We start from the raw sequence: 25,121 nt of genomic DNA, 5'->3' as shown, positions 1-25,121 counted from the left end.
CGCTGCACAGAAGTGGCTTGGATGGGCCACCTCAAATCATGTGGCGGGCTGAATTTGGCCCCGGGGCCACCAGTTTGCCAACCCGGAGTGAAACCTCATTTTCCAACTTTCTGCATTTTTTTTAGTGCCCCCCCCCCCCCCCCCACCCCCCCATGTTATGATGCCCAGTATTTTCAGCACTCTAGTTTTCCATCTATTGATATCAATTTCTTGCTTCCTGTGTGCGCGTGGTGAACACACACACGCACACACACGCATTTGCCATATTTGTTTGTTCAGCTGATGTGACTTCAAGCACACACACACGGTTCGCAGCTGCCCTGCATGTGTGTGTGTTGTTTTTTGTCAACAGCAAGCATCTCAAACGGACGTGACCCTGTTTTGGACCACAACGCCTGAACGCAACCTTCGTTTTGGGCACTTCGCTACTTTTTATACTCAAGTACTTGCGTGAGTCATTTCTGCCTCTTATACTTGATTACAAGTTACAACTTGAGTCAAGAATGTTTGCGTTATTGTACACTTGTTGCTATTAGAGCATAGAATTCTTTGATAAGTAAATAGCCAGCTATACTTAATTGAACAGACTGCTTGTTGCTTTTACTAGCGAGCGAGTACTTTTTTGGATTGACACAATGATTCTTTTTTTCATCACTACTCAACGACACAGAAGCTTGCAAGCCAGTTGTGAGGAGCCTCGAGCCCTCGACGAGTTCTTTTTTTTTTGTGACACTTTTTATTTCACAAACACTTGTGAGTCATATATATATATATATATATATAAAGTATGAACAGTTTGTCCATCGTGAATTCCTGCTGACATTGTTCTACTCCTTAATAGTGGCACTAATATTAGTGGCTCTTCACAGAGGATAAAGGATATATACCATAAGTCTTCTGATGATGGTTTTTGTTAGCTTGTGTTTGACGTTTTGCATTTAATTGGCATTAAGCCAACATCTCATTCTCTAGGTCTTACATTTCGGTTTCCCGTCGACATATTCACTCTGTGCTTGTATCTCACATTTTTGCTCTCAAGTCAAAGCAACAAATCCACCGGCCCATGGCTCTTATTTTGAAAACTCACAGGTGGGGGTGCCGCTGCACTTTTGGTGCTTTTCAACCTGACGTCAGTGCCGGAAACAAAACAAAAAAAGAATACTGTATAAGAATATAAAACACGCCCACCACCGCGCGTCCATATGCTGCCGCCGCTGTGAGCTGATGAAGCTCCTGAGGGGGCGGGCTGAGAGACAAAGGCGTGTTGGCCGGCGTGTACGCGTGTGTGTGTGTGTGCGTGCGTGCGCGCGCGCGCTTGAGAGGGTCTATATGAGGGTCGTCAGGCGGGGGCTCGGCGGCACTCTGGCGGGATCTCCTCGACAGCAGCAGCTGCAGCAGGTCGGTAGAAACGCACGCGCACGCCTTCCTTCATTGCGGCTTTGGCGGGGGAGCGCGCGCGCTTTGGCAGATGAACACACTTTACTAAAAATATATATTTTTAAAAATGGAATGAAATTACTGTATTGGCAACCACCGCGTGGTTCATCATCATCTTCTTCTTCATCATCTTCATCATGTGATGCATGCAAGTGGCGGGAAGAAGAGGAGGATTTGATGAAGGTTGATGGGAGGAACCAGATTTGATTAAGCGTGTGCGCGTGCGTGTGTGGCCGCGCGCTTCACCCACAAATTACTTGGCGTGCGTGTTTGTTTTGTGTGTGTATGTTGTGACATATTAATGCACATTCATGTCACGTTTCACGTGTACGAGTATGTGCGTGTGTGTGTGTGTGTCCACGTGTACTTTATTTTGTGTGCAGATGTGTGTTTGTTTTGTGTCACCAAATCAGCATTTGGTGGAAGTCACTGCTCCTCAGATATTTTTTCTTTCTTTTCCCAATTCAGCCCCCAAAGACAATTTGACTTAACAGCACCAAGTTTGGTAGACATCATCACGAGTAGACCCACGAAAAAGACTCAAGAAGAAGGTTTGAGGCGGCCATCTTAGGTTGTAGGAATCTTGGCTCCTTAGAATTCCTTTTGAAAATCCAGCTCCGAAGGCAGTTTGACTTAGTAGCACCAAATTTGGTAGACGCGATTATCATGGGTAGACCCACAAAAAAAGTCTCAATAAGCCACTTCATACTTCATGAATATTCAAGAAGTCTACCATTTGGGCTTGAAGCGGCCATCTTGGGTGCCATTTCCAGGGATCTTGCTCCTTAGAATTCCTTCTGAAAATCCCGCCCCAAAGGCAGTTTGACTCAGCAGCACCAAATTCTCTCAAGTGGTCGTCGAGCATTTGTGGGTTTGCTACCAGATTTTGACGACGTATAACAGACAGAAGTGACGCTTTGTCACATTCGTTAAAGTATTTGCTGATAGTGTTCCTCTACAATATACAATCTCTGTTTTAGTGTTGTTGTCATCCGCGTGAATTCGTCCCGCCGCGCCACACGACGGCATGAAAAATTCACACGCTCATCTTTTAGCAATGAGGCCTGAGTGGCAGCACGTCGCAGATTGTGAGAGCGGAGGCTCGTCCAATCGAATGCAATTGCATGTGTGCCTTTAAGGGGTGTGACCTCGTCACTTGGTCTGCATGTGAGCATGTGGGCGTCACTTGTGGTCTACAGCAGCTCCTCGTTTGCATTTGCGTGTTTGACGGTTTAAGCCGAAAGCTTAAAATACATTTTCCAAAATGCCGTTGACTGGATTACCTTTTCTCAACACTTCCTGTTTTCGAGTGTAAACACGCCAGCATTGCTGTCCAATCAGGGAGCTTGCACTGTGTCCTGTGCGCTTGTGTGTTTCCATAGTAACAGACATCGCACACCTGTTGCCGGGTTCAAAGTTGACCTGAGTGACAGGAGTGTTGACTCAGTGGGAGTAGCGTGCGTGTTTGCACCCGTGTGGCATGTCGGTGAGAAAAAAGAATGCGTGGGAGGGTCGGCGTGAAAGGGGCGAGCGACAAACATGGCTTCTTGTCCTTTTCCTTGCCTTGTTTGCTTCCACATTCTTGTCCTACTTTGTTGCCCTCCTTTTTCCGCATGAGCTTCCCTCCATCTTTACATCCAATCCTAACGCGCGCACACACACACGAGTTTGTTTGACTATCTTTGTGGGGCCATCTCATTGACATGATGTATTTCCTAGCCCCTCCCCCTAAGCTTAACCATCCAAAATGATTGCCTAACCCTTTTGCTTACCCTAACCTCAAACATAACCCAATTCAAACCTAAAATCGCAAATTAAATCTTGGCCCTCAAATTGAGGTCTGATTAACGTTGATTTTTGCTGTTTGCTTGTACCTTGATCCCCCCCCCCCCCCGCAAACCCGTCCGCTTCTTTCCTTTAACTTTGCTGATTTTGTGTTTTTGTTCAATCTAAAAAAAAAAAAAAGTTGTTTGGGGAAAAATGTCTGTTTTCTGCATCAACATTGCGATTGTGTGTGTTTTGTTTGCTTGTTTGTGTGTGTCATCGATCTGGCAAATTTCAAGCGTTTAATAGGCTGATTGTGGTCACATGATCACAACTAGGGCTAGTAGTGCTTGAACACTAATGTTAATAATTCACCACGGTTGTAATTTGAGATGAGGTCATGTGACTCCTCCTCACAGCCTCCAGCCAATCAGTGGCCAGCATGCGCTCACATCAATACAAAAAAGATGCATATGCCAAATAGAATATAAAAATATATATTTCAGGTCAGGTGGCCGCCAGCAGCTGGTCAATAATTCATCAGCGACTTATGCCTGTTGCTATTTTTCTTTTTGAATTATGAATGAAATGTTGACGTTTCCATGGCAACGTGTCTTGTTGTCTTCCTGACAAGACTTGAAGTCGTTGTCTTATTAATGATCTTATGAGAAGGAATCACGAGGTGCCTAACAAACGGCGTTCTGGCGCACTCTGACCGGCTCCTGTTTGAATCCCGCTGACCTGCAGCCATCCACTTTTGCTCCGCGCAGTATTGATTTCTTATTGCTGTCCATCCGAGGTTGCCTCAGGGGGGCTTGCTGCATGGGTGGGGTGGCTTTCTCATGACAAGGATGCTCAATGGCATCTGGATTTAAGATAGATATATATACACAAGTGATCAAAAAAAAAAAACATTTGGAAAGGATGAAAAGTGGTTAAGAAAAGGAAAAATGTGAATGACTTAAAGTCAAACCAAAAAGTGGTTCCAGGAAGAAGTGACGCGAAAATGGATCAAATGTGTCAGAAAATGAAGGTGCAAAAGAATGTTGGCCGGCGTCGAGGAAGCAAAGCAAAATCCAAAGAAGATGCGAAGAAAGGGAAGCAAAAGAAGGAGAGGAAAGCGTGGGGAAGGCGTGCAGGCCGTTGATGGGATTATCCTGCGTCACAGAGCTGCCAGCCTTCGCCAACATCAAATTAACACAAGAAGAAGACTGGGCAGAAGAAAGGAAAGAAGAAGGGAGGAGGATGTTGGCGTCTGCAGCGTTTGCTGCTTGGAGACGTCGCATCTCACTTTCAGAAAAGAACCCGTTGGCACAAAAGGGGAAGAAATGTGGTCAAAATCAATCAATGACATTTTAAAAATCAGTGATGTCACAAGTGGTTTTTTTTTTTTTCTTCGCTGTCACAGACCGCATGCAGACATATTGACCACTCCATCTTGTTTTGATCACGTGACCACAAAGAGTAAATCAAAGCGGGAAACAGACAATTGAATAAAGACGAACGCAAGTGACTTCTATGTTGTGGCACCGCGTGGTACTACGCTCAGGTGGCGCAAAATTCCCATCATTAGCGATGGCGTTAGCATGCAATGCTCCGCGATGTCCTTGTTGTGGTCTTCCCATTCTGGATGCACGCCATGTGACAAACGTCATCATTGTCCTGATTCAGTTCTGTTTTTCTTTCTTGTGGCAGGCGCCTTCCAAGAAATCCAGATACTCGTGCGGGAAATAGCGACACAGGCTACATGCTAGCTCAACTTTGAATAAAAAGAAGAAGAAGAAGTTCAAGCCACCCAAAAGTCAAGATGGACTTTGTGATGAAACAAGCTTTAGGCGGTGAGTAATCAACACATCATGTTAGCTTAGCATGCTACTTGTTAGCACAAAGTGATACTAGTTTGAATGTTTTTTTTTTTGTTGTATCCATTGGTTTCATAAAGGCTCGTATGGTGTCAGATGATTTGAAACTGTCATGTGGTCTCAATCCTCTGAAGTGGTCTGAGGCTTTGAAATGCGGTTTCAAGATGTCTGATGTGGTCTCAGGAGGGTTCGTACAGTCTGGGGTGGTCTCACGTGGTCTCAGGCAAGACAGTTTCGTTTTCTCAATAAACTTTAGCAGCTTTTGGAGATGAAAGGTGCAGAGATTTGGCGTGCCTGTCAATACGTGCTTTTGTGGTTAGCATTAGCATTAGCGCAAATAGTCATATTAAGGAAAATGACATTAGTGGCATGTTGACCTTGTAAAGGACGCCACAAAATGTCAACAAAGGGCAACACACGCGCACAGCTGAATGCGCTAACGTGATTAGCGGAGGCAAATGAATCTCTTCGGAAGGGAAATATTGAGCGACTTTTTTTTTTTTTAAAACTGATGGTTTCATTAGAAACGAGCGCAGCAGCTCGTCTAAAACGAAATCAATACGTTGGCCTCGCAACGACTCAAATGCAAACAAAATGTTTGCACAGGCAACAAAATCCTTGATCACGGCCATCCAATGGCGCAGTCGGGAAGTGCGTGTCTTTGATTTCCTGTGCGAGGATCAGCGGGCTGAAAATCAAACAGCAACGTGTCCTTCCAACAATATCCGGATGAAAAGCAGAGTGTGATCTAAACATAGCGTACATGTGATGACGTGCGGACAGGAAGAGCCGCTGTGATGAAAAAGTGATCTCGGATCAGTTGTCTGCACGGCCAACCCTGCCTGCTCATTTCCTTTTGGATTTTCTTCATCTCATCCCGCTTTTTTTTTTCCTTCTCCCATCCCGAGCCTGCTTCCTGCCGGCACCCAAAGCAGACGTCTGATTGGATGGCGAGATCCGGTGACGATGCGACAGATAAGACGACATTATTGTGCCGAGTCTTTTTTTAAATTTTTATTATCCTACGCTACACCAGCGCTTTTCAGGTGGAGAGCTTCAATGGAGTAACGAGCAGCACTTCAATTAGCCTCCTTTGTGCTAATGCTAACGACTTGCAGGAAGGGGATGAGGATGAGGATGAGGATGAGGATGAGGATGAGGATGAGGATGAGGAGGGTGTCAGAGGTGAAGGATGGAAGAAGAAGAGGAGAGGAAAGAGGAAAGGTTCAAGATGAGTGCAGGGACTGTAATGTCTCGTTTCTTTCGCCCCCCCAACAGCACCCTCATCTTCATGCTCATGCATTTATGATGAGGATGATGAAGGTCAAATACGTGTCCGTCACTGTACCTCACATGTATGTGCATGTGCCGACGGATTTGAACCGTGTGTGAAAGGCATGACACGAAATGGGGGGACAATGCGGTTGTTGTCATTGAGCAGATTTGGAGGAGATCTCGCAGCTTGCGTTTTTTGTTACGTCTGGCGCCTTTCACACCGAATCACCAATTGATGGAACCCCTTTGTGTCTCTGATGTGCTGTAGCCCCTTTCACGCTGCCCATCATTTTTTGAAATTCATTTTCTCATGTTGCAGTCTTTTGTGTAACGCGTAGAAAAGGTAATGACACATTAGCTCCTTTCAAAGCATTTTATAAAAGGTACCAATAAAAAAATGGAGGGACAAAGGTGACCTGCAAATTAGTTTGACCTTTGAGGTAGGATCAAAGATTTCACGCAAGGAATGAAGAAACAGTCACGAGATGTGAAGTTTAACGCCGACACTCCCCTCATATGTTCCACTTGTGATGTTTTGTGTGCTGTCACGCACCCGCAGCGCACAGGCTGACCTTAGCGTCGCCCTCATGCTGGGCAATGACCCCACATTAACACCCCCCCCCCCTTCCTACCCCTCTTTCTCATCTGCTGGGTGTTAATTTGTCACATTTGCGTATGTTGCGGTCACACGGCACCACGGGCAGGAAAAAACCTGATGAAGATGTCATCATCTTCATGATGATGATGATGATGACGACGACATGTGCTTTTACAGCACAGACATCAACGCTTCCAATAAATGACACATTCGATGTAAACAATACACAATAATAGCTTCCATTTCATCATTTTGTTTATCATCCACATGCATCACACATTTACAAATAGTACGATTTACATGTTCAAAATGAGGAATATAATAACAATAATAATGACTTGCTTGTGCACTCCAGCTGATGCTTTCCTCGAAGCTTTTAGACGTTAGTTGCGCACGTGTCGCTCGTGTGCACGTGGGCCAAGAAGAAGATCAATAGTGTGATGCCGTCGTTTTGTTTCTCTGCCGCTGGATCCAAAATTCATACACTCAGGTGGTCCCGTATTTACTATCGACCACAGCCAGGTCATAACGAGACGCCATCGATCCTTCATGATACGTTCGGGCGCCGCCAAACGCGTGGACCTTCACCGTCTTCTCTTGTGTCTTGGTGATGCGTTCAGGTGCCACCAAGGACATGGGCAAGATGCTGGGCGGCGAGGAGGAGAAGGACCCCGACGCAGCCAAGAAGGAGGAAGAGCGTCAGGAGGCTCTGAGGCAGCAGGAGGAGGAACGCAAGGCCAAACACGCCCGCATGGAGGCCGAGAGGGAGAAGGTCCGGCAGAGCATTCGGGACAAGGTAGCGCAAAAAAACAACAACAAAAAATCCCTCCTCCGTTATCCTGCCAGGCAAGCTCACGTGGGCAGTGGTAACTTGCTTAGCATGTGCTAATGCTAATGCCAATGTCCAGAAGAGCATTTGGGACAAGGTACTGCAAACTCCTCCGTTAGCCTTCCAGGCTAGCTCACAGGCAGTGGTAACTTGCTTAGCATGTGCTATTGCTAATGCCAATGTCCAGAAGAGCATTTGGGACAAGGTACTGCAAACTCCTCCGTTAGCCTTCCAGGCTAGCTCACAGGCAGTGGTAACTTGCTTAGCATGTGCTAATGCTAATGCTAATGTTCAGCAGAGTTTTCAGGTCAAGGTAGCGCAAACTCTTCCCAAGAAAGCTCACGTTGGACAATGGTAACTTTCTTAGCATGTGCTATTGCTAATGCCAATGTCCAGAAGAGCATTTGGGACAAGGTACTGCAAACTCCTCCGTTAGCCTTCCAGGCTAGCTCACAGGCAGTGGTAACTTGCTTAGCATGTGCTAATGCTAATGCTAATGTTCAGCAGAGTTTTCAGGTCAAGGTAGCGCAAACTCTTCCCAAGAAAGCTCACGTTGGACAATGGTAACTTGCTTAGCATGTGCTATTGCTAATGCCAATGTCCAGAAGAGCATTTGGGACAAGGTACTGCAAACTCCTCCGTTAGCCTTCCAGGCTAGCTCACAGGCAGTGGTAACTTGCTTAGCATGTGCTATTGCTAATGCCAATGTCCAGAAGAGCATTTGGGACAAGGTACTGCAAACTCCTCCGTTAGCCTTCCAGGCTAGCTCACAGGCAGTGGTAACTTGCTTAGCATGTGCTATTGCTAATGCCAATGTCCAGAAGAGCATTTGGGACAAGGTACTGCAAACTCCTCCGTTAGCCTTCCAGGCTAGCTCACAGGCAGTGGTAACTTGCTTAGCATGTGCTAATGCTAATGCTAATGTTCAGCAGAGTTTTCAGGTCAAGGTAGCGCAAACTCTTCCCAAGAAAGCTCACGTTGGACAATGGTAACTTTCTTAGCATGTGCTATTGCTAATGCCAATGTCCAGAAGAGCATTTGGGACAAGGTACTGCAAACTCCTCCGTTAGCCTTCCAGGCTAGCTCACAGGCAGTGGTAACTTGCTTAGCATGTGCTAATGCTAATGCTAATGTTCAGCAGAGTTTTCAGGTCAAGGTAGCGCAAACTCTTCCCAAGAAAGCTCACGTTGGACAATGGTAACTTTCTTAGCATGTGCTATTGCTAATGCCAATGTCCAGAAGAGCATTTGGGACAAGGTACTGCAAACTCCTCCGTTAGCCTTCCAGGCTAGCTCACAGGCAGTGGTAACTTGCTTAGCATGTGCTAATGCTAATGCTAATGTTCAGCAGAGTTTTCAGGTCAAGGTAGCGCAAACTCTTCCCAAGAAAGCTCACGTTGGACAATGGTAACTTTCTTAGCATGTGCTATTGCTAATGCCAATGTCCAGAAGAGCATTTGGGACAAGGTACTGCAAACTCCTCCGTTAGCCTTCCAGGCTAGCTCACAGGCAGTGGTAACTTGCTTAGCATGTACTAATGCTAATGCTTATGTTCAGCAGAGTTTTCAGGTCAAGGTAGCGCAAACTCTTCCCAAGAAAGCTCACGTTGGACAATGGTAACTTTCTTAGCATGTGCTATTGCTCATGCTAATGCTCACGTCTGGCAGAGCGTTGGCTAAAAGGTACCAGCACCTCCGAGTGACAATGCTAGTGTTAATGCTAATGCACGCATCTTGCATTTGTTCTTGCCACCAAAGTGCTTTTCAGTGGACTTGACAGTGGGTCTGTGTTGTCCGTAGTACGGCCTGAAGAAGAAGGAGGAGAAGGAGGCCGAGGAGAAGGCGGCAATGGAGCAGGCCTGCGAGGGCTCCCTGACGCGCCCCAAGAAGGCCATCCCCAGAGGCTGCGGGGACGACGACGACGACGACGACGAGAGCATCCTGGATACCGTCCTCAAGTTTCTGCCCGGCCCGCTGCAGGACATGTTCAAGAAGTAGAGCCCGAAGGAAGGTCGGGGAGGGGGAAGGAATTGTGGGAAAGATGATTCGTACCCGGGGAGGGATGTTCTTGCTAAACTGTTGAAGGCTTCACACTGCCTTTTCCACGAGTTTCTGTTGTGCAACGTTTTTTGAAATTCATTTGATGCTATCAGCTCTTTTGACTGGTGCGTTGTCACCTGTCGCTAGGCAGAAGCCACCCAATCCAAAGTTGAACCTTTATTTTTCCGCACACGTGCCTTCATGCATGCCAACGTTTCGGATCGCATGACGGGCCAGCTGGCAAACAGGAAGTAACGACACTGCCAGATTAAACATCTTGCATTCTTGGATCAAGAGTCGAAAACCTTTTCACGCACACCGTAAAGGCGGAATTTCTATGGCTTAAGGGTATAAAAGTAAGAAGTAAGGTGAACCTGCACCAGAGAGTCAAGCGGATTTTGCCACCTTGTGTGTAACGATGCGCAAACAAGTTGACGCATCCTTTTAGGAGAATACATTGGTATCAATTATAAAGTTTGGACACCGTATGAGGCGGTTAAGAGGACTAAATACCCGACTTGACTGTTACGCAACAAATCTAGCCCCTTCCACACTGCCTACCGGGCGTCTCATCCCTGGCCTTCCTCCTGATTGCTATCCTGTCTGAGAAGTACCCAAAATGGAGGGCGGAAGGAACTAAACCTTCAGATTTTTCAACTTGGGAGGCAGCTGTGTGAAAGGTACAGTTGAATAAAGGCTCTTTGGTTACGATTCTGATGCACTCATTTTGCAGGAACTCTTTCACGCTGCCCTTCAAAGCTTTTCTTCCACTGTTTTTTTACTCAAGTTGTTGGTTGAAGTTGTCCAGAAATGTCCTGGCTTCCGAGGTTGTCTCAAAGGTGTAGTCATAAAGGCAGGATGATGGCAGTGTGAAAGGGAATCTGGTGATATGCTGCACTTGCTGGCTTCCTGTGAAAGTCGCAGGTGGATAAATCTCGGATATGCCCGTTTTTTGGGGAAGCTTGAGCCCCTTTCACATTGCCCTTCACACAGTTGGGGGATGAAAATGTGTCAACTTCTGCGGTCGTCTCAGAGACGTAACAGTGATTGGACAGCAGCTGTGTGGAAGGGTACTAAGGAAAGTTGCGATTGCGGTGTCTGTAACATCTTGTGTTTGCTGGGTTCTGCGTGAAAGGCAAAATTGGATCGATGCTCTTTTCTGTCTCTGTTGCGTGAATTTTGAGGACACTAGCCCCTTTAACGCACGCAATCGTCTTTTTCTGTCTTGTGTGAAAGGTAGTCCTTGGCTCATATAATTATTCAATAACGGGATTTTGTTTTGCTGGATTGCTGAATGAATTTCAAGTTTCTGGCTTTTTTTTTGTGTTAAAAATTGGGCAGGTATTTCTGGTAGTGTGCTCCCCTTAGACAATCAATACAAACTGTGACCAATGGAAAATATTGGGGGGTTAAACGTAAAAATGGATCACCATGGAGACCAAAGAATACGATTGCTTTCAACATCAATCACCCCCCATTACGTCTTCCCCACCAATTACGACTTAAAATGTGCGTCACCAGTGCGCTAGTGGTGCATTATGGGTACATTAGTGGTGCTTTATCAGCGCATCGGCGGTGCGCCGGTGGTGTATTCGGACTACATTTGTGGTGCATTAGTCATTCATTTTGGGTGCGTTGGTGGCTTATTAGTGGTACATTAGCGATGCGCCTGTGCTGCATTGCGGGTGCATTAATGATGACTTGCAAGAAATGTGGTTAGCGTGTCAACGCAATGCGAACGCTCTTCGCATATCTGGCTAAAGGCTAGTAAGCTAAAGAGCTAAGAAGCTAAAATGCTATGAAGCAAAAAGGCTAAGACACACTTTGCTGTCAGCAGAAGATCGGGAAGATCACAAAAAAACGTTATTGTACTTTTTGACTTCACGGTGACAAAGTAGAAGAAGAAGATTTGGGACTAGACCTCGAAGCCATACACTTTAGACTTTTTGCAATAATTTCTTGAACGTTTTTGTTTTGTGTCCGCGTGTAGGAAGAACTCACCATTGTGTGTTGTGTTGTGTGTCTTTCGACTGAGCTCGTTCCTCAGGTTGACGCATGCAAACCCAAGACCAAATTTGTGGATTGATAAATGAGTTGCTTCTTTGGGGTTTCAGTTGATTGTGGTTTGTTTGTATTCCTGGAGTTTGTCAAGTGTTGTACGTGCAAAAAGTGGTAGCAATGAGGTGTTGTTGCCGTTATGCTACATTAGCTACGTGTGGGTGGAAGCACGCAGACTAAAAATGCTAAATGCTAACTTTTAGCACATTTGGCTACATCCCTTAGCTCCTGGTGGCTACATGTATGCTAATGTGTTGACCAGAGGTGGCAAATCCAGGTCCAGAAAGTAAAAACCCTGTCACAGTTTAGCTTTAGCCATAGCTAGCGTCTATCTCCCCGGGTGATTGTTTACCTGCTAGGAAGCTAGCTAGCTAGCACGAGGGGCTAAAGCCAAACTGTGGCAGGATTTTTTACTTTCTGGACCTGGATTTGCCATTTCTGGTGTTGACTGAGATATATCATATATCATAAGTAATATTTGGAAGAAAAAAAACAAGCAGATGGATTTAGAAGTTTCTGTGTTCATCGTTAAATGCCAAAAGCTATGAGACACTTAGCACATGCTGCTACGGCTGTTAAAATGGAGGCTTTGTACAGTCGAGAAGTTTCTCTTTTTTAACTTCTCACATTTTTTGGGGTTTCATTTGAACCAATCAGGCCTTTTGGTCGGTTGGCCGTCACCTGTTGCGGGCCCATCAAATTCAAAGTTTAATGTGTGTTTTTGCGGACATGTGACTTCATTGCAAGCGGACGTAATAAATGCACACCACCTGATTGGCCAGCTGACAAACAGGAAGTAGCAACACTGCCAGATTGAACTTTCTCTTTCTTTCTTTCTTTCTTTCTTTCTTTCTTTCTTTCTTTCTTTCTTTCTTTCTTTCTTTCTTTCTTTCCATATGTCAAGAACCATGTGACCAACATGACAAATGATGTATACACACCTCTCAATTCACCACATGCACATATGTACTTTTCAACATGCCCGAAAAGGGCCAGGAAGAAGAACAGTTTTGTTTAGTTTTTTTGCGTTGTTGGATCCAAAAGGCTCTTTCAAGTCAAAGCCGATCAAGCCGGTCATCTGTAAGGTGAACCCGTACCAGAGTTAAGGTCACTTTGCCAAACATGTTAAACATGTTCACGCTGCCCCTAGAGGCCAAATTATTCGTGGATTGATCCCACATTTCTAATGTCTTGACATGTGCTAAAATGCTAACTGTCATTGCTGGCAAAATAATTTTCAGACGTGCTTGTGCTCTATCTGTCTGTATGAACTCATCTAAATGTTGACGTGTCCAATTGAATTCTTCTGCGTTTACTGTTCAAGCAGTCACATTTGCTAGTCCGCCTTCCTATTGGCTGAACCGCACGCCTTTCCAAAGGGCTATTCCATGTTTTGCGTCCGCTTTGTCTTTGGCTTGATTGTGAGCAGGCGGGGCTGGATGCATGAAATGAACGCGTGAGGCCGTCATCGTCGTCGTTTTTAGGCGTTCCACTTGAACGCTAACCGTGCCTGCCTCCGCAGCGTCTGCCGAGCGGCCTCATTCAACGCAAAGCTGATCTCCATGTGGTGTACGCACATTGGCCACCTGGGGGCAGTATAAGGCAGGCAAACACGTGGTGGTCGTTGAGACGTCACAACGCAGCTCTTCTCTTTCTTGATGCGTCACCGTATTGAAACGTGCGTGAACATTTAATTTGCATGAATGGATCTCAAAGAGATGATTAGGTCACGTTAGTTAGCATCAGCTTGTGTTGGCGCAAGTTAGCTCCTGTGAACTCAAGTTACATTCCAAGACACATAGCATGTGTTAGCGGTTAACTGCAATGTTATCCGAGTCAACTGCCATTTCTGCTCTGAACTGCCTTTTATATAGATATAGATATATCAGTCGTTGTATTTGGTGCACATGTTTACGTCCCGTGATCATCACGTGGGACTCGAACCCGTCTGTGGGTTGTCATTGCTCCCCACACCCCCTTTTTTTCTCTCCATGCACCGCGCCATCGACAGAAGCAAGCAGATAACGTTGTGGTGCCATGGCGGCGGTTTCCGATGCATTGTGGGGCTTTTCCCCCTTCATTCAGGGTGAAAAAGATTTCTGGTGCAGCAGAATGTCATCAATCAAGTTTGAAAACAAATATAGATATGAAAAATGTGTGCTAGGCTTTGCATGTCATGTTGTCCTTGTGGCGCTCGGCTGTCAACAAACGTGCGTCTTCTTTGCATTTGTCCTTTTTGGTTGTCACGTAAAAAAAAAAAAACATTAAAATTGTTTACTTAAAAAAAGTCATGTGTCCAATTTGTGTAGTGTATTAAGGTTGGTTTGACATCGACCAATATTTCATATCGAAATCAGAGGAAAGCAAACTTTAGATTTTTAAAAAGAGCAAATGAAGTAACAAAAAAAGAACTTCATGTTCATTTTCCATTTTATAATTATTAAATTCCCAGCTGTCCAGTAGAAAATACGACATGGGGGGGCGTTCACGTCGACATGTGGTATTTACCATAATTTTGATACCACACGAAGGCAGCGCCGTTTTAGTAATTAATAATTTTCATGTTCATTTTTCGTTTCATCTATAGTAAACCAATTATTTCATCAAATGAAAATACATTATTTAAAAAATATTTTTACATTATTTTCAGTTGTATTAAATGTGTTAAACAAATTGCATGTAGCAATCAACATTTTTGTAAAAAGTAAAAAAATATATTGTCATGCTTACATTTCACATTTTATTTGTATTTGTTGAAATAATGTTTGGCCAACTTGTCATGTTTGGTTTCTGTTTTTGGTCGTGTGTCTCCCTTGGTCTTGTTGCGTGTAATCCCGCCCTTCCTGGTGTCCACCAATCAGTGCCCTCAGCCACTTGTGTCTTGCCCCAGGTGTGTCTTGTTGTGTCGTTAGCGTGTGTGTCTTTAGTCTCCTGCCTCCCCGCTGTCTGTTTCGGTTCATTCTACCAGTTTTTGCCTTGTTGTTCCCACCGCGTTTTGTTTTCTCTTGCCATTTGGAGTTGGCTTTTCAAGTCCTTTTTGTACATGACCTTTGCCTCCTTGCCCTGCTTCCCTGCGACTGGGTCGGGTCCTCCACCAAACTTTGCCTTCTTGACGCAACTATTTCATCATATTAAACGATGGTCTAAATGAATGCAACAAACATTGTTTAAAAAATAAAAAATGCTGTAAATATTTGACTAAAACAGAGATTGTGTCAATAAAAAAAGCGTGAATTATTATCTTTCAACGGGAAATATTTTGTATTGAAATGTGTTTAGCTGGTGTACAATGCATTATCTCAACTTTTTCAATGTTGCGCAACACTTCCATCTCGTGGACGTCAGGTTGCATTGCACATAAAAGGGAGACGAGACGTCCAGACTTTTTCCATTGGGAAGCTTCCGCTAAAACACCAAACATGAGAGAAACATTTTATGTATTTATTTTTGTAAAAAAACGAATTTTATTTCAGTACAAAGAAAACTCACTGGAATGGCAGTTTGCACATGAACACAGCAACAAAACCTACAAAAATCTTACAAAACAAATATGCGCTGGCGGATTATGTTGGAATGCACCTTATTTAATGTAACTGCTTCTTTTCATATACACAGTATATTCTTTGATATACGCATTGAGGCTACAGTTGTGCTAGTAACGTATCATAAACGAAATAAACGATTCTTAATATAAGAAACACAAACTATTTACATTCTCTTACATCGTTCTGAAGACCTTTTTTTTTTATAAAAATAGCTAATATCCAAATCAGTTATAATTGTAGCTTGCGTGTGTGGGTAACATGACAAAAGTTAGCGCTTGTCGTTCAGAGACGTTAGAAAAAAAGACTTTAAACGTGTGCAAGTTTAACAGGGGTTGCCGCTAAACCTAGCCTAGCCTAGCCTAGCCTAGCCTAAAGTGACGCGGCTGAACGACGGCAACCGCTTTGCCACTAAAAGCTCTGGAAGAACTGCAACGAGAGCTCGTAGCCCAGGAACATGGTGGCGCTCATTGGGAAGCCTCGGATGGCGTTCACCGACGCGCCGCGGAAGAACACCTGCACACGCACACGCGACACACACACACACACACACACACACACACACACACACACACACACACACACACACACACACACACACACACACACACACGCACGCACACACACACGCACACACACACACACAAAGCGTTAAATGGGGACCTTTTGCAATTTACAAGGAAATTGTAATAAACATTCACGCTTGGTGTTCAACAACATGTGCTAAAAGCCGTTGAAAGCTGAGAAAACTGGAGCATTGTCCAGTGTAAAAGTAGACAAAGATGGACTCAAACAAACATTGATTGTGTCAACGTTTGTTGCCTGGCTCATGAGACGGCGGCGTCCAGCCAGCAGAGGGCGGCCAAGTGCTAACCTGCGCTCCTTCCGTCTTGTAGCTGTGCAGGATGCAATGAAGGACGCCGTTGTACTTCCTGTGCAGGTGAGCGTCGGCCTGCAGGCGACTCTTGACCACGTCGGTGGGCGTGGCCGTCACCCAGGAAATAGAACCTGCAAAAAAAGAACGTTTGAACTCCCTTACCTGGCTGAGCTCACCTGATGTTTATGTTTGAACTCCGTACAAAAGCGCGCTTGGGAGTTCATGCGGTGCAAAGTACAAGCGTGCGAGAAAGTAGGACATGTTTTGTTTTTTTGGGGTAAACAAAGCCAGTCGCCGCCGCGTGGTTTGTCTGGCAAAATGGATTCCAGATGAGGGTCGATGTTGAAAAAAGAAGCAAACAAACAAAGTGCGCTTGTGCAAGCGTCCGCTCGAGGGCAAACGTCAAGTCGCAAAATGTGCACATTCGTATGTCAACTGCCTTTCAAGTCCATCCTTATTTGTAAAATTGACTGCAAGTGCATTTAATTGTCTTTTAGGATTTTTTGTGTGTCTTTGATTTGTATGATTTGTCTGTGAAGTGTATTTGATGTGTCTATGACGATGACGAGTTTGTGTCTTGTGTTCGTGTAGTCTTTGCGCTTGGAACGTTGATGTTTGTAGCGTTACTCGATGTTTGTGGTTCGTGTCTTTGATGCCACATTTGGTCTCAAAGTGTGTTATTTTTGTACGTGTTTAAAGTACTATTAAAGTCTTTGAGGTGAATCATTTAAATTATTTGAAGTTACCTTGAAAAGTAATTTAAGTTACTTGATTTGTAAAGTAACTCCATTAGATTACAAGTTCCTTGAATAGTTAGCGAGCCGATACCGACATAAAAATGGCAGCCGCTTTTGTGAATTTTTAACATTGACATTTAAAAATAAAGTTTTGTTTTTCTTTTATCAACAATGAAAAATGGGCAACCTTTTTTTGTTGACTTACCATAATTATTTTTTATTTAAAAAATAATGAGTCTTTTCTGGATTTCATACTTCATTTTTTAAAGATGACTTTTCTAGACTTCAGCTAAATCAAAAATAAAAGCCAGTCTTAACTATTAATACTATGTTGGCAAAACTCAACAGTTTATATTGCACATTGTTTATAAATGACATTAAAAAAAATTATACAAATTTTCATTTTAAATGCAATAAATTTGGGGATTTTTCTGTTTTTTTGGGGGGGGGGGAAGGGGGGTGTATTGTTACCAAACTTGGAAGAGTTTTTTCTTATAATAAAAAGAATGTTTCTGACCTGCGAGTCCGCCGGCCAGCCAGATGGCAAAAGGGTGCGGCGCAGTGGCGGCGTCTGGTTTGAGAAGGTCGCAGAAGACGGCGTAGGGCACGAAGTAGAGGGCGTAGCCGGGGACGTCCCTGAGGATCATGGCTCCGCCTCCGCGGTACAAGCCCTGGAGACCCTCGCGCTGCACGATGCTGCCGATGCAGTGGAGCGGACCTCGGTACAAGCTGCCGCCGCCGCCGCCGCCTCCGCCGTTGTTGGACATGTGCAGCGAGCGAACGCCCGCCATGTTGTGAGAAACGCCGCCCGCCAGCTGGAAACTCTCTGAGCACAAAACACAAATAAAAACATCTCTCACGACTTGTTGTCAAGCGGCAAAAAGCAAAAGGCAGTTTTTGAAGGAAAAGTTGACCTTGGTCTCATCAGACCGCAGGATATGTTTCAACTCATCCGTTTCTGCTTCTCTTCAGCAAACTTTGACAGAATCATATTTACTAATGATTTCGCTTGTTTTACAATTTAAATAACTCATTTTGGGGAGAAATGCGAAAAAAAAAAAAATATATATATTTCAGAGGCCGAATGCGAGCCCCCGGCTCATATTTTGCACACCACCCCCAACTAGGGCTGCTCGATGATGAAGAAAATATTCATCACGATTATTTTTGTAATAATTCAAATTGTGATTATTTTTTGGTACAAAACATGAACATTTCAAAAAAAATATTAAGACAAATACAATTCTTTGAAACACTACTGTATTATGCAAGTTCCTTTTGGATGAAACTAAATGTATTTAATTCATTATTTTAAAAATATAAAAAAGGTGCAAAAGTATCAATTTAAACAGCTCAAAATTAGTATTAATTATCTTTTTTTTTTTTGCAATTATGCTGATTTGGAGTGTAATAATTGTCATTGAATTTGGATGAATTGCACAGCCTTACCCTCAGCCATAAAACAAAAGCAGATCATCAATGTTTCACGAGTTGCTTACTAATTAACAAACTTCTCCACTTTGAAATGAAAAGTTCATTTCAAGGAAAATCTTCACAGATAAGCTCGCGCGTGTGCTTGCGTGCGCGCGTGTCACATGAACAGCAGCCAGTGACACGTGCGCGTTGAGGTCATAAACACGTCTGGCAAACTGAAGCTGGTCCTTGATATGCGATCGCGGCGGCCGGCGGACGGACGGACGGACGAGCAGCCATCCGGCATTCCCTTTCCTAAATATCCCAAACCAAAAAAAAGAAAAAAGCGCACACATGCTGGCCAAACTGATGGCAATTTGCTCAGCTTTTTTTTCTCTTTTTTTGTTTTGCTTCCACGTGTCGTTCCACAGCACCAAAACATTTGGCACCAACAACTAGTCTGCGAATCCCGCAATTCGTTCTTCTGGTCGCCTGCAAAAACCAAAAACTTCACACTTGAATTGCTGCCCATTATTCTCGACGCTTGACGTCCAAATACGTCGGACAAACGCTGCCTCGACAGACCAGACCTTGTTCAGCCGATTTATCCTCAATCAAAGACGAAATGATGCAGCCATTTTTCGATTAATTTAACATTTGTTCCCACTTTTATGTGAACAAGAGTATGAAAACTTGAGAGGTGTCAAATCCAGGTCCAGAAAGTAAAAACCTTGCCACAGATTGGCTTTAGCCCCTGATGCTAGCCAGCTAGCTCCCTAGCTCCATTGGTGCTCGTTTACCTGCTAGGGAGCTAGCTAGTTAGCATCAGGGGCTAAAGCCAAACTGTGGCAGGGTTTTTACATTCTGGACCTGCCACCTCTGAAACTTTATTTTACATTTAGAACAGATATCCATTTTGTGATTAATCCTGAGTTAACTATTGAATTCATGAAACATCCCTAATTTATTTATTTCTTTATGTATGAATGCAGTGTATATGTTAGCATTCGGATCCGACTTACCCGGCAGCACGGCGGCGTGCGTCTGCATCTGGAGGCGGATCTTGACCAGGTCGACGGGGGCGCCCAAGCTGACCGACACCAAACCGGTCAGCATGCTGGCCGCCGCCACGTCGCTCAGGTTGGCGGGGTGGCGCTCGTCGCCGTAGCGACGCTTGCTGATGAGGCGCTGCGCATTGCTGAAGAAGCCGAACACCAGCGAGTTGTACGCCGTGATGGTCGCCAGGGGGAAGGACATGCCTTTGAAGAAGCCCCGTGCCTGAACGCCACAAAACAAACACACGCTCAATCAGTGTCACCATAAATACATTCGGCAATCGGTAAATGTACGGGAATAAATGATTTCCATACGATCTTTTTATCTGACTAGATTGAAGAGAAAAAATGGTATTGGTAGAGAGATTTTACAATGCACTTCTTTCTCAAATTTTTGGACAGGTGACATCATCTATCCAGTGCTGCCTTTTTTTTTACCCAAATATGGACTTCCTATGATGTCATACTTTCCTATGATATCCTATCACATCATATGAAGTCCATATATGGGTATAGGGGCGGGGTCAAAACAGGACACGTCGGGAAGTTGGGCGTCATAGGAAGTCCATATTGGGTAAAGGGGGCAGGACTGGAATGAGGATGTCATAGGAAATGTGCCCATATTTGGGTAGAGGGGGGCGGGACCGGAAGTTAGGGGGAAGCGGGACAGGAAGTGACGTCACACCTGTCAAAACGTTTGACGAGAAGTGCATTGTAAAGTCTCTCTCTACTGGTTCATGTTGAAAAGGTGTGTGGTGCGCTTGTCATACCGTTTCCTTCCTGTAGATGGAGACGATGCAGTCCATCATGTTCTTGTAACCTTTTCCCGCCTGCAGTCGCGTCTGCCAAATCCGACGCAACAATCAGCACACATTCAATAGTTTCTTTAATTAATGAATGTATTTATTGATTTACCTTAACAGTGTCCAGAGGATGTCCCACTACCACACTGGACGCTCCTGCACACACATGAACACAACTCAATTGATGACGTGACTTTTCCGGCATTTCTTAAGCACAAGCAACTCGCTTGCTAACGTCGGCATTCTTTGTTTCTTATCCCAACATTTCCATCCATCTGGGACCAACAAGAACCTGGTTGACCGCAAGCTAGCAACAACAACACGGCGAGAGCGCCCCCTACTGGCCACACGTGCACCTTCATCTGCATGTCTTATTATGGCAAACTTCTTTCACCACTACCGAATTTGAGAACAACTTGATTTAATAGGATGCAGACTGGGACAAATACAAAAGGCTAAAATAAATAAACAATTAATAATATCCATGTGCAAATTATTTAAAGGCGTCGTCTATATTTTTTACTTTTCATTGAGCTGTTTACAGTACAGTGTCCCCTCGCTGTTTCGCAGATTTGTTTTAGTGCAGTTTTGCATTTCTTTTTCTTTTCTTTTTTTTGTTTACAGTAATATGCCTATTTTATAACACAAATTATGAAGGTTTGAGCAATGAGAATGGTTAAACAAGAAAAAAATGTGAGCAAATGTAATGCCTCGATTTGAAAAGTGTATAAACTGTGTGGCGAGGGGTTTTAGAGCCTTAAAACATTTATAATAAATGTAACGCTAACTAGTTTGTGGATTTCATTTATTGCGGATAATTTTTGGAACCTAACCCCAGTGGAAAAGAAGGCAACGCTGTACTTTCACACACACGCACGCACACACACACACACGCACACACACACGCACGCATATGAAACTAATGAACACACAAACATTCAAACAAATGACCAACACACAAAGACACACACTCGAAATGATCTCAAATGTAGTTTGCATCACAATTATAAACTGTTGACGACTTTTTTTTGGGGCACTCTCGCTTAAGGCTAAACACAGCGTGGTCAAAATAACACGCACGCGAACTGTCCCCTAATATTTTGATGTAGAGGAGCACGCGCACAAGGAACCGCCGTCCACTGACCTCCGACCCATCCAGCGAGGAAATCATCCATCCGGAAGTTGTTGGAAGTCATTTTTTTATCGTGTCACTCTTCAAAGTTCATCCGCGAGCAAGCTCACGCACACGACGAGACAAAGTTGGCTTGTGGGGTTCGCAGGTGCGCGCGCGCGTGTTGTTTAGTGTTGTGAATCGGACGAGAAGCAACACGACGCTTTGATTACAAAGCGCGGTGCCCTCCCCGCCGGGCCGGCGGCCAATGAGGACGCGAGGCAAGCTCCTCTCGGCCAATCGGGCGCCAGCCGGCCCAAGCTGCCAGCCAATCGACAGCGCGATATGCAAATGAGCCATGAGGAAAACATGCCAGCGCCAAGATTTTTTGGAATAGGATATTTTGATTTATATCATTGTAGACTGTATTATTATGATGATGATGATGATGATGATGATGATGATGATGGTTATTATTATGTACAGATCTGAAATATGAATTATATTAAAATATAACATTTTAAAAAATATTTATGTTTTGATTTAAGAGATGCTATTAATCAAACAATAATTTAAATCTGGCTATTTTTGCTCTTATTTAGCAGATTTCTGGTTTCATGTGGACAAATCCAAGTAAAATAAAAAGAGAGCAAGCATTGCACAATCAAGTCAAAGTCAAATGAAAAACAAATGTTTGGCAGTTTTTCTCGTTTGTGTTTGAATTTCTTCTGTCAACTTTCAAGCTGATTCGAAATATTAACCAGTTATCAACAAGCCAAAATGTATCCAAACTACTGAGTAAGAAAGTAGCTCAATGTATTTTCTCGGTCGGTTGTTGTGTCAAAAACGTCCTATAATCAAATGTGTTGTTTTGCTGTATGGCAGTTCAAAGTTCATTTCCAGTGTCGGAATCCATCATTGTGAGCGTCAGCGCCTCCTAGCACGTGTCGACCGACGGGACATTTCTGAACGTGTTTTCTTTATTTTGCTCACTTTTCACCTCAGGCTGCGTGTGGGCGGGGCTTCAAGCCATGTGACCTTTGGCCTGTTAAATATGATGTGGCTTATCAGCACAAACACGACACTGACGCAAGGTCAGCCGGCGACCTTCAGCTTGGCGGCGGGCGCTCATTCGCCGACACGACCTCAGAAATATGCCAGGGATGCACAATTTGCGCAGAATATTGCACTGAGATGCGCCACAATCAATCAAAACCGGTGGAATCTGTGACACACACGTTGGAATTTGTTTCAATCAGTGGGAAAAATATGGAAGGTTAAATGTGGAGAATGTCTCTTCATTTGGGAATTTTATGAAGAGGATGTGGCCATTTTGGGGAATGTAATAAAACGTTTCCAACATGAGCTGAACAATTTGAAGTCTAAACAGTCTGGAGATTGGGGCGGGCTGGGGGGGGGGGGTGGCTGTTGAATTTGTAATTCTATAGTGTAACATCGGGATATTGTGCGATTCCAATATGTTTTGAACATTTTCAAGTTGGAATGATGTCACCGCAAATGTGCAAGCAGGTAGCAAACATTCCTTACATTTTTTAAAAAGTTTTTTGTTGTTGTATTGTTCCAAGTACCAAAGCAGCCATTTTGTGAAACTGATTTAGTTTTTGTTTGTTTACTTTTGGACTTGCTCCATTTCACAGTCTGTACTTTTGAACTTTGACTTCATTACAGTTGAGCTGAATCCTAACTTCTACTTTTACCGGCATCTCCTTTTACACAAGTATTTTGTGTACTTGTACTTGAGTATTGCTTGTGAGTACTTTTTCCCCTTGTGAAGTTAATGTTTCTGCTCAGTTTGGCTTCACTGCTCAAGCGCACCTCTGCCCGGCCCCCTCCCGAGGTAAGAGTTTGATAGCACACAAACGTCACGCTTGGACGCAAAGTTCCAGAACAACAAAACTGCTTCAAGCACTCAATCACTTATTAGTCAAAAGTCAAACCCGAGCTGAAAAAGTCACCAATTTGGCAAGCGTGTGTATCCTTGAAAGAAGGGGGGGGGGGGGTCGGCAGATGTTTGGCATTTAAGGTTTCTCAACAAGTACTCACTCTATAAAGCCCCCTATTAAATGAGAGGGGGAAAAAAACATGGCTCCCGACCACGGGTGGGCGTGTCTGTTGTATCATGACACACTAAAAAAGTCTCTTGGACCCATGCCTGGAATTGAGCAGGAAGTCAGCCATCTTGGTTTCAAGCAGACATACTTGTGCTTGTGTTACTACTCCTACTAATCAAGTTGTTTTATTGAGTGCAACCAAGATGGCGCCCCCAAGGTAGGCCCGTTTTAAAATTGCTTCACTGAGAGAATTTTTAGGAACGTTGTACGTAAGTGATCATTTGAAAACAAGTGTTTGCGTCCTTGTGACATGATCAGGGCCTTCGCACAAATGATTATCGTTCATGATCAATAATAACAAATAAAGGTCATTTAAGCTCATTTTTTACTGAAGAATTGCGTATCAAACTGGTACGCCAAAAAGTAGGTCTCCGTTTCAAAATGGTTGCTGATGCTGAACATTTGGAGATTTGCGAAGATTTGCGCACGAATCGGCGGTGACTCGATTTGAAATGTGAACACGGAGGCCATTTGGCCACGTTAGCTTAGCGTTAGCTTAGCGTTAGCTTGCTGCTATGACACAGCACAGATGGATTTACTGGACCAAAGCAAGGAAAAAGGAAAACAAGCTGGATTTGACCCCTGGCCAGGCCACGACGAAGGATTGCAGAAGTTGAAGAAAGCTATAAAAAAAACAAAAACTTCAATCCATACGTTGAAACGTCTTCAAATGAGTTAAACAATGAAGTTTTGCGAAGCACTTTGGACGCTTTATGGTTTTTCATGACGTGCTGCGTACGTGCCCTCAATTTGACATTTGGATTTTTTTCACTGTTTCCAGGAAAAAGACAATAAATAACCCGTCGCAGTTGATTCAGTGAACAGGCAGATTTTAGACGCCAGTCCCAACTCTATCTGCAATCTAACTATTGACGTCTAACTTTTCAATTCCTAATGGATCCTTCATTTGATATTTTGCTGCTCTTTGCATGCTGAGGTCCAAACTGTGAACATGAGCTCATTCACGATCTTCAAGTAACTGTTCAAAACACAAATACAATCAAAAGTTCATCTCACAGCTTACACAGATTTCTGCTTTTGCTTTTGAAAGTCCAATTGCGTTGCCAGTTCAATGTCTTCATCATAGATCCCCCTTTACAAAAATTGTTGAGAAAGAAATCTTTAATATGCAAACCATGTACAAAAATGCTTGACTGACGTTGGATATGTTGAAAAAGGTTTGAAATGGTATTTTTCCATTTTGCACGTCCCTGCAACCGATGGATGATGCAAAACCATCAAGCTGGTTTTGCCCTCCAATGTTGTGTGAGCATTTTCAACAACGTATTTACAGTAGAGGTTGAAAATGCTCGTCCTCAGATGACATTCAGCTGCTAAAAATAAGGCCCATATGAGCCACATTTTTGTGCGTGTCTCATTTCCACCAGTAAACATTTTGTTGCGGATGACAACCATAACACGGCTCTGATTTCTCGCTGACCCGTTCTGTCCAGTCGACTTATTAACATAAATCATAGTCCGCTGCACTGTGATATGCCATGCGCTATTTATAGACACACACACATGACACGGTACAGTTGACACTGTCATTCAATTCAGTGGTTTATTTCAAACTGAAAACTTATTTAA

At 44.0% G+C, this 25,121-nt stretch overlaps 2 protein-coding genes across 5 annotated transcripts; one reads left to right on the top strand and one right to left on the bottom strand.

Moving 5' to 3' along the window:
• The first annotated feature begins 427 nt into the window (after nucleotides 1–427).
• On the top strand, nucleotides 428–15,112 carry cplx2b (complexin 2b). Of its 4 annotated transcripts, none has more exons than XM_077573543.1 (4): nucleotides 428–450; nucleotides 4,897–5,039; nucleotides 7,557–7,732; nucleotides 9,564–15,111. In XM_077573543.1, exons 2-4 carry the CDS (start codon nucleotides 5,009–5,011, stop codon nucleotides 9,759–9,761), a joined length of 405 nt encoding a protein of 134 aa, XP_077429669.1. In that variant the 5' UTR covers nucleotides 428–450; nucleotides 4,897–5,008; the 3' UTR covers nucleotides 9,762–15,111. The 4 variants fall into 4 exon arrangements, with proteins under 4 accessions (XP_077429669.1, XP_077429667.1, XP_077429668.1 ...); XM_077573541.1 differs by lacking the exon at nucleotides 428–450 and adding an exon at nucleotides 1,211–1,398; XM_077573542.1 differs by lacking the exon at nucleotides 428–450 and adding an exon at nucleotides 4,672–4,750.
• Nucleotides 15,113–15,288: 176 nt separating this feature from the next.
• On the bottom strand, nucleotides 15,289–21,581 carry slc25a48 (solute carrier family 25 member 48). The gene is made up of 7 exons (XM_077573539.1): nucleotides 21,433–21,581; nucleotides 20,401–20,444; nucleotides 20,256–20,327; nucleotides 19,453–19,708; nucleotides 17,535–17,843; nucleotides 16,278–16,411; nucleotides 15,289–15,919 (listed from the first exon to the last, which is right to left on the bottom strand). The coding sequence occupies exons 1-7, from the start codon at nucleotides 21,482–21,484 to the stop codon at nucleotides 15,815–15,817; spliced, it is 972 nt and encodes a 323-aa protein (XP_077429665.1). The 5' UTR covers nucleotides 21,485–21,581; the 3' UTR covers nucleotides 15,289–15,814.
• Nucleotides 21,582–25,121: the final 3,540 nt, after the last annotated feature.

The sequence above is a fragment of the Vanacampus margaritifer genome, chromosome 8 (genome assembly GCF_051991255.1).
Source record: "Vanacampus margaritifer isolate UIUO_Vmar chromosome 8, RoL_Vmar_1.0, whole genome shotgun sequence".
Lineage (NCBI taxonomy): Eukaryota > Metazoa > Chordata > Actinopteri > Syngnathiformes > Syngnathidae > Vanacampus > Vanacampus margaritifer.
Note: the sequence above shows the minus strand (reverse complement) of the source record. Positions and strands in the feature narration are given on the sequence as shown.